The sequence below is a fragment of the Vespa crabro genome, chromosome 7 (assembly GCF_910589235.1).
Source record: "Vespa crabro chromosome 7, iyVesCrab1.2, whole genome shotgun sequence".
In the NCBI taxonomy this organism is placed as follows: domain Eukaryota; kingdom Metazoa; phylum Arthropoda; class Insecta; order Hymenoptera; family Vespidae; genus Vespa; species Vespa crabro.
The window spans coordinates 801,358-811,256 of NC_060961.1; the positions used below are offsets into that span (position 1 = coordinate 801,358).

General features: G+C 37.7%; 1 protein-coding gene across 1 annotated transcript; it reads right to left on the reverse strand.

Annotated features, from left to right (window-relative positions):
* Window positions 1–393: 393 nt before the first annotated feature.
* On the reverse strand, window positions 394–8,237 carry LOC124425326 (homeobox protein SIX2). Its single transcript, XM_046965532.1, has 4 exons — window positions 7,471–8,237; window positions 6,237–6,698; window positions 2,188–2,513; window positions 394–2,093 (listed from the first exon to the last, which is right to left on the reverse strand). The coding sequence occupies exons 1-4, from the start codon at window positions 7,809–7,811 to the stop codon at window positions 1,918–1,920; spliced, it is 1,305 nt and encodes a 434-aa protein (XP_046821488.1). The 5' UTR covers window positions 7,812–8,237; the 3' UTR covers window positions 394–1,917.
* Between the last annotated feature and the right edge of the window lie 1,662 nt (window positions 8,238–9,899).

A 9,899-nucleotide genomic window follows, 5' to 3' on the forward strand; every position in this document is an offset into this window, starting at 1 on the left:
TTTTTTATGTGTTCGATCGACTATCCTACAAAGATAAGAAATAATACATATTTTTTTTCTTTGATTTAATTCTGAGATCTCTCAGTACGAATTACATTTTATTTATTAAAAATCACTAATTTTGGGGAATACACAGATACTTTCTCTCATTATATACATTACATACATTATCATTAGAATATTATATATGCTTTTTTTTTTTTATATACATAGGAATATTGGAAAATAAAAGAAGTTCGTCTTTAACAGTAATTTCGATGATCATCATACTTATTTCCACACACTGCTACAGCGTGTTACGTCGGAATCGTATTTGTAAGTTCAACATAAATATATTTCTTTTTAGTCGATTCATACATACATACGTACATACATACATATGTACATATATACATATATATACATATATATATATATATATATATATATATATATATATATATACATATGTATGCAATTTTAATTTAATCCGTTTAAAGCAAGGTACTACAGAGATACATGATAGATAAATTGATATTTATAAAACGTAAAAGATATTGTGCGGACTATGTCGAAAATATATCGTTAAATATCATTAAAAAAACGTTAAACGTTTTTATTCTGACAATAAACTGTTATGGATCGTTGTTGATTTTTTTGAAATCTACAACAAAAAACGCCTTTTTTTTTTCTTTTTTTTTTTTTAACGTACGCTTCGCGTTATGGACATTACTACACGAATTTCATAAAATTCGACTAGTTTATTTATTTATTTATTTTTTTTTTTTATTTATTTATTTATTTACTTACTTTTTTTTTTCTTGTTGTTCGTTATAATCGTAATTGATTTTAATTTTTCTATCACTTCGATGATATAGTTCATTAAGTATGTATGTAATAACTCGATGTGACATAGAATACTCTATTTAAGAAAAAAATTCGACGAGAAGTATTTTTAAAAATTCATCAAAGTATTACGGCTATCGAATCATATCCGTCGTTCGTTAAAATTTACTTACACAGCAGGATTTTTCTAATACACGCCATGATATCTCGAAAGTAAATTAAAGAATTATGTGTGGTATGTGTGTGCGTGCGTGCGTGCGTGTGTGTGTGTGTGCGTCGTATGTATGTGCGTACGTGCTTGCGCGCACGGGTAAAACCAGTTTTCGAGCTCCTCCCTGATATTTAATGGATATTGCCTCGGTCTCCCATTGGTTAAATCATTTATTTCACGTTCCTTGCAAAGATGGCCGATGTTCTTTTGCACAATTTAAATGCATTTTCAATGCACCGATCGCTATTTAATTTATTATAAGATACGTTTAGGCCCTTCAATTCGAAGAAATTGGTTGGTACCGCACCGATTTGATAATCACAGTTTTTAAGTGACGAGTCGAATCGTTCTTTAATTTCTTCTTGTTCCTTTTTTTTCTTTTTCGTTTTTTTCCCTTTTTTTTTTTTTCTTTTCTTTTTTTGATTTTTTTTCTCCTTTTTTCTCCTTTTTTTCTCTTCTCCTTTTCTTTTCTCTTTTTATTTTTTTTTTTTTTTTTTATCGTCAGTATTAAGAACGATAGTTGATCCGCCGTTTGCTACGGATAGCGAGTTAAAAAAATATCTCAAATGTGTGTATTGTCTGTCGTCGGTATCAATGATTTTTTCTTTTTTTTTTCTCCCCCACGTGACGAAAATCGACGATCGAAGAAAATTTGTCCTTTCGTTAGCATCGATATTACACAATGACGATGATGATAATGATGACGACGATGATGAGGATGATGATGATGATGATGATGATGATGATGATGATGATGATGATACACCAATGGAAAAACTTTGGGACACAAAAAATCAGGCAAAGGCGTGAATACGAGCCAAGGAATCGTCATTCGGTCCGTGATGACCTTGCTCGTTTCGTTCGCCATCGTAATCCGTTGGTCACATGGAATGTTGCGGCGGAGGTAACATAATTTCGTAGCCCGTTGGCATGCCCTGCTGATGATGATGATGATGATGAGAACCGGACATCATTTGATGATGGGTTTGTTGATAATATTGATGATGCATACTGGTATGACTGGGATAATAAACCGAACTCTGTTCGACGTCTTTACCTGAAGAAATTTCGAGGAAGGATGATCACGGAAATTCTTTTAAAAATTATTCAAAAATAAATAAATATTTTTTAATTACAAAATTTGAACTCACCGCTGTCGTAAACACTACGACCATAACATAACGCTTTAACGTCGTTCATCGGACTTAAACCACCATTGTGTGGATGAGCCGTGTGTACGGAGGACGGCGTTACAGGAGTCGCGTATCCATGATGATGAGGCCCCATAGGACTCATACCCATTGGACTACATGGATTCATTGCTGCTGGCGACATACCCATCGTTGATAAAGGTGACATCGCTAAATTCGGACTGTCCGAATCGATACTCTGCAATGATTGCATATTGCCTCCGTTGCTCACCGAATTACTTATTGTACTGTTCGTTGTGCTTTGACAATTTAGTGGCAGCATATCCCTAAAAAGAGAAATACATTAAATTCGACAATATATCTCATTGATAATATTCCCATTTATTAATCACGATCGTTTCCGAAAGAAAAATCATAAGTTAACAAGCACTTATTTCATTCGTTTCTTTGGAAAAAAAAAAGAACGTTTTTCGTTCGTGTTCTTCATCCCACAAAGTTCCCTCATAAATCTTGCGTTTTCGAGGATCACATGCGAGCTCTCTGCCATTGTCTTAAGAACCCAGAAGAAACTTATAACTCACGCGGAAGGTCCTAGGTCTAGAACGATTAGCTTTTGACCCTCACATTTTGAGGGTACGCACTCGCAAAGGCAATTTTTACTTGCCTGACCAACTTCTGAGAATTTTCTTCTTTTCGTTTAGCGACGAGAAAGAAAAAGAGAGCGAGAGAGAGAGAGAGAGAGAGAGAGAATCAAAGGAGCAGGAGCATAGCCACTTTATTCTCGCATTGTTTTACTGCTCGTGAAAATAAAAGCGTTCTCGCATACACACGTATACGTGTACGCAAGTTTCTCTTGATGTATATACGTGCTAGACTGTGAAGCACGTGCGTACACACGGTGGTCCATATGCAACAACGACCCCGCCCATGGCCACGGTTCTCCTTCGTTTCTTTCTTCCTTCCTTCCTTCCTTCCTTCCTTCCTTCTTCTTGTCCTGCTTTCCTTTTTCTTTTTCTCTCTTTTTATGTAGACGCAAGGGCGCAAGCATTTTTATGCTTCGCGCTCTTCAAGGCCTAAGCCTTAAGAAATACGCCCTATGGTGGTCCTCGCATGGCCTCCTTCGCCTTTCTTTTTTCTCTTACTTTCCCCTCTTTTTAACACCCTTCTTTTACGTCTACCTCCACTGTTTTCTTATAATGTGTTAACAGAAAGAAAAAAATAAATAAAAAAAAAAAAAAAAAAAGAAAAAAAACATTACATAACCGATCGAATCGAGAGAAAGAGATAGGAAGATCCGCAACATTTTTGGATCATTTTTATTTTTATTACTTGCGAATGTATAAACGAGAAAGTTGTGGAATTGTAGACAAAAAAAAAAAAAAAAGAAAAAAAAGAAAAGAAAAGAAAACGAAAGAAAGAAGAGAGAATTGGTTCGGTTTTTTCTTTCCCTTTTTTTCCTTTTTTTTCTTTCTTTTTTTCTTCTTTTTTTTTTTTTTTTTACAATTCGTATCGATCTTCCTTTTTTCATCTTTCGATAGATCAGATCAAAGATGGCTCGGGCAAAGATGAATCCCTCGCGAGTAGTTTTTCGGCGAAGAACCGATTCGACCTTTCTCCCTTTTTCCGCCCTTAACGTTCTCCTTCGAGAAAGACTCTAGGAAAAGGAAACGCGACGCCCCATTACCGTTTTATGACGCAGCTACGGTTACATCTCGCATTTCACCATTGAGCTGTTCGCACTACCAATAGTTTACTACATAAAGGCCACGGCCGGCCCTCCCCTGCTACCCCGATTTATCTTCGTTGGGCCGTCCCACCGCGAGTAAGCTCCGCGTCCATTCCGCAATCTTTTCCTCCTCCTTATTAACGCAATTACAAAACATTCCTTTTCGCTACCTATGCTCCAGATAATTTTCTTTCCTCGCAAAGATAATTAATTATTCGATTTTTCTTTTCCTTTTCCATTTTTTAACAAAATCTACCCTTTCACGTCCTTTGAAATTAATAACTTATGTACGTTAAGCGTTTCGAAAAAAAGTAATATTTCGTTATCTAAACGATTTATGATTTTTATTGTTTCGTTGATTATTTTTCAATCAATTTTAATAGATATTAATATTATCATCTCTCCCCCCCCCCCCTCTCTCTCTCTCTCTTATTATTCATTCTGTTAAAATATTCCAAATGAACGATCAGAAGATATATTTTCTATTGAATTATAGAGTCCAGTTAGCAAGTTCGGTCGGTTGGTCCAGAAGAAACGTTCGAGACGAGGCCTTCTGTGTTAGCCCATGACCGCGGTTAAGTCGTAGCCATAACAACGCGGAGTTCGTTCCTTTCTTTATGTACCTATACTATTGCACGCTTGTACGTAGGCACAAACATAAATACTACACGCACTACTAGTAAATGTGTGTACGCACGCGCGGCTTTACGTACGGTGATTCGTTCGACGAGTACGCCTTGCGATACTCAGACTGCGCCGTGATATCGGCCATTGCCTCGAAAGAATATCTTACATGACACGTGTGTATTGTTACTCCTTTTCTTTCTTTCTTTCTTTCTTTCTTACTTTATTTTCTTTTCTTTTCATTTCTTTTTTTTTTTTTTCTTTCTTTTTGATAGATACAATCCAATCCTATAATTTTTCTTTTTATCTTGTCGTTATCGGGAAGCCTTGAAAATCAAATCAAAATGTTGAGCTTGGCAAAATTTAATATCAATGGCGTAACAAAAGCGTTCACAGAAACTGGCCAATCATTGATAATAAATTCATTTATGGGACTAGGTCGATTAAATTATGAATTCGAATATATTAAAATCACAAGTTTCTTATTATTCTTTATTCTTTGATATCACGATCGAAAGTCGATACCATGTGTCCGCTCCGAAGAAGAACACTACGTATAACATCAGCGAGTCAGCAAAATTCGCCGAAAGGTGGTACGATGTTGAGTTAATCTACGCATTTAATTACTGCATCATCCATATGCTTAGAAACGTACTTTTGTTGACGAGAACATCGGTATTTTCATTTATTTATAATCGAGATAATTAGGTAATAATATTATTTTATATGAAATGTATATATATATATATATTTCATAAAAAAATTTTTATCGTTCGGCCATTCTTGATGGCTTATCAAAATGTTCTTTAATAATCTTGCCAACTAATCAGTGTTCTAATCGCATTCATCGAGATCGCACCCCCTTGCATTTATTTAATCCCTCATAAGTTTGTATACATCTTTGCCGGTCGAAAGGTAAATAAATTCTCGTATCAGATAATCGTTCGCTAGAATTACATTTCCTTATCGAATTGATTCGTCTTGCCGTTTTGTTTAACACACCCTTTCACTTATATCTTTAATGGTTTAGAAGGAATTAGGAATCCTGATTGAAAAAGCAATTGTACCAGGCATCATCATCATCATCATCATCATCATCATCGTTGAAACATTTCCTTGCAAAACGAACAAATATATTTTCCCGATGAATCCGATCTTTTTCCGTTTGAGAAGTTATTTATTAACCAACCTTTTCCTCGAACAAACAATCAGTTAATTAAAAATGACACAGAGTTCATGTCGCATATCTATACCAAATGATTTACCGATTTTTTACGACGGACCCGAAAAAAAAAAAAAAGAAGGACATGGGTCAGAGGACACATGTCGAAACACTTGTTGCTCCTTGAAAAAGAAGAGACCCCCTGTCGATACATGTGCCCTCCATACACGAAACTCTCGTCACGGGACGCTTTTATTACTCTTCACCGAGAATTTCTATGGTATTCGAGAGAAAAGAGAAAAGACAAAGAAAAAAGAAAGGTGTCTCTCGGTATGTAGATCACAATTTTTCTGTCATCATTCTTTCGAGTGTTCTCGAAAGTGCAATAGGATTCGAATTTGTGAACGTTCTTTGAAATTTACACGCGCGCGCGCGCGTTTACGAACTTGAAAGAGTTGTTTGATTAATAAAAGAAAAAAAAAAAATATATATATATATATATATGTATTATATCTTAGAGAGAAAAGATCAACTTACGATCTGGTTTGCGGCGTACGATCCCTTTGTCTTCGATTTTTAAACCAATTAGAGACCTGGGTCAACGTAAGGCCCGTTTTCTTGGCCAAGTTTTTCTTGTCGTCGGGCGTCGGGTACCTGTTTCTCATGTAGCACTCCTTCAAAGCATTCCTCGATCGTTCCTTGAAGCAATAGACGGTCTCTTCGCCATCCCAGATCGTCTTTGGCAATGGATACTTCTTTCGAAGTCGATACTTATCGACAGCACCCAAAGGACGACCACGAATCTTCTCGGCTTCGCGGTAATGCGATTTGTACCACATTTGTTGAAGTTCTGGATGCCGTCGCGGCGAAAACGGATGACTCTCGAGGATCGAGTAGAGCTCGTGATAGGCACCACGATGAAATGCTACCGCCGCTCGAGCCATTAAAACGCTCTCGCCGCCACGCAGCAGCTCACCGGGTGGTAACGACCAGAGAAACCTGATAAATGCAAGGAGAAACCTTCAATTACACGCTTTTTTTCTTATTTCTTTTTTATTTTGTTTTGTTTGTTTGTTTTTCTCAATCCGTTCTATTACTTTAACTTTGATTATAAAAGAAATTTCAATTACGATACTAAATCGAATTTTTATGAAAAGTTGTTTGATCGATCGATCGTTTATAATCATCCTAATATCCGTCAAGTTATTTAGGTAATAATCCTAGAGCGTTGAATTTGAAACCACACTTACAAACAATTCTCTCTTTCTCTTACTCCCCTTTTCCCCCGTGGTCCTTTTACCGACTATCGGCCAAGCATATCTCACAGCCGCATATTCGTTCCGTTTACGAGCAGAGCCAAACGACTCGTTTTGTTTGTGCTCGATAGTGTGCGGCTTTATTAAAACGAAGGGCCCAATGTTTCTTCGCGTCGGCATTTATTGTCTCGTTTATTTCTTTTCACGATTATCGATTCTTTGCAGGAAGAAATAAAGAAATAATATTAACGAGCGACGAGAGGTATAAGATGTAAACGGTCGACGTTATTTGTCAAATGTAACGATCGACCGTTCTAAGAAAATTATTTTCGAACGAAGAAATAGAAAAAGATTTAATACTCATTGTAAAACGTAAAAAAGAGGGAGGTGAGGCCCGATTGAGTGCCGATCGCAATTAGAAATAATTATTAAAGTTTATCCAAATTATTTATATTATTTATTTAGACATTGAATTTTATTTCCGACGAAATAAAAAGAAAATATATTTCCTTCACCTAGTAAGTTTCTCGATGTCTTGACTCTGCGACAGGGCTTCGCACATGCAGGATATTTGTTCGGGTGTAAAATTGCTGATGGTTGTACCGAGTGAGAGTCCACCGATATTTCCAATATTCGTAGATACGTTCGACGAGCTGCAGGTGGACAATTCTTGGGGATACTGTGGACTACCGTCCGACGTGGGCGTTAAATTCTGTGGTTGTGCATGATGGCTCAGTGTAAGGGCTGACATCGAAGAATTGCTGTATTGTCCGGCAGCAGTGTTCCGATGCAAGCCACCCATTTGACTATTACAGTCGCTGTTCGGCGGTGACAGCTGATCCGAACTATCAGACATTCTTAGGAACCTTGAAGGTTTTCATGAACACGCTTGCATACGCCTACGTACACATAAACACGCGTACACTCGGGCCCTTTGAGAAAATCGAACTTAAAAAATTTTCTTCCTTTTGTTTCGAACGAATCGATTATTCGGAACAAACCGACAGCTCCTTGATTTCTTCTTCTCCTATTTCTATCAACCTTTCATACTACTGATTTAATTTGTAATACCATTATTATTACTATTATTATTATTATTGATATTAGTAGACGATTAAACATTGCCGATCGCGAGAGAAACGAAAGAATGGCTCGCGATCAGAGTAAACATCCGATGTTCGCACGATCGACGAGCCTAGCTCGTTGTTTAATCACGCGCGATTCATTCATATCCACGGTGTTGTCGTTCACGTCTTTTCCATTGAGTCCGTTACACAGCACACAAATTTTTACGGAAGAACGATCGAACGTTTTTCGATCTAATATATATATATATATATATATATATATATAGTTCGATCGTTGATTATTAATTCTTACTTTTCACTCAGTCTTATTATAACGTGTATAACTTTGAGACGTCGATTAAAGTAAGATTTCCGAACACTTTGCAACGGATCACTTGGCATTCCAATGATGTTCAATAGTCGATCATTGCGGCTTATAGACGTCGTTTGTATCCGAAGAAAATAGAAGCAAGAATGAATCACGATAATCGATAATTCCACATGCTCGATCACCGTTTCCTTTCTTCTTTGAAAATGTAAAAAGCTTTGATATCTATTAGCACGATTATCATCGTTCGTAATTCGCATAAGTAGCTACGTAAACGACGAAGACACAACAGAGTAAAAGCTAAACGTGAGATATCGTAACGAAGACACACGCGTCGAGGGCGGATAAAGATCGTTCTTCTTGATAGGTAATTATGCAAGCGTCGATTATAAGGACTCCTTTGGCCTCCGTTGAAGGCACACTCACTGAGTGACCAAGTCACCAAGTTAGTAAAAGCGAACTCGCTCCACTACTTGCTACGTAACGCCGTTGCCGTGCTTGTGCCGTGCTGATGTTGGTATAGCTTAGAACTCGCTGATGGTGATGGTGATGGTGGTGGTGGTGGTGGTGGTGGTGGTGCTGCTGGTATTGCTGCTGGTGGTGGTGGCGGCGGCGGCGGCGGCGGCGGCGGCGACGGCGGTGATGTGATGGTGGTGGTGGTGGTGTTGGTGGTGGTGGTGGTGGTGGTGGTGGTGGTGGCGGTGGCGGTGACGGTGGTGGTCTTCTCTCTTCCTCTTCTTCTTCTTCTCTTCTCTTTTTTTCGACGCACGCTTGCCTATACAGGACGAAGATCAGAGTGGCTCGACTCCGAACGAGCAGCGTTCTGTCATTGGCCGGCGCGTACTCGTCGATGTCGTATGATTGGTCGAGCCTAGGGGCGGTCCAAGACTCTCTACCCCCGCTGGAACATTCACCCCATACAGCAGCCGTCGTCCTTTTTCATTCTTCTCTCTCTCTCTCTCTTTCTCTCTCTCCTCCCTCCTCCCCCCTATTTCTCTTTTTATGGTCAATCCTTCAATACTACTTACCTTTTTAGAGAACGTTCAAGGATTTTCCCAAATGTCGATGCATTTCGATTGATTAAAATCATTTCCTCTTTGTCATTATTACGACTTATCCCTTAATCGAATTTTATAATTTTATCTATTCATACTATTTAATCGTATAGACATTGGTATAAATGGTAAATGCTTCTTCCTTAGGGAAATTTGCCTGAAAAAAATAATCAAACGATGAACGTTTGAGAATGCAAATGGTCATCAACAAACACCGGAAACGCGTCACGTCATCGTACGCCTTGTTTTGACTCTACGTTCCTCTATCGCACCACTGTCCGTTTCATCGGCAATTTCAAAACAATCGTTCGACGATTTCCCGTTCGATTACATCGTTCCTCGACAGATAAGAAATATGGAAATTTATTATCGTTCATGGAAAATACCTGACTAGCAAACCTATATCGTGTTTCATTTCAATCTAATACTGTCCCTATGTCGATCGAAGAATAACGGTAAGAATTGTTTTATCGTAGTAATTATGTTTTTAACTT

Excerpts from the sequence above, each read along its gene's own strand:
- LOC124425326 (XM_046965532.1), bottom strand. The coding sequence starts at position 7,811 with ATGTCTGATAGTTCGGATCAGCTGTCACCGCCGAACAGCGACTGTAAT. Across the intron at positions 2,514-6,236 it reads CGTACGCCGCAAACCAGATC|GGATATGCTGCCACTAAATT; the intron begins GTAAGTTGATCT and ends TTCTCTTTTTAG. Across the intron at positions 2,094-2,187 it reads TCGTAGTGTTTACGACAGCG|GTAAAGACGTCGAACAGAGT; the intron begins GTGAGTTCAAAT and ends AAATTTCTTCAG.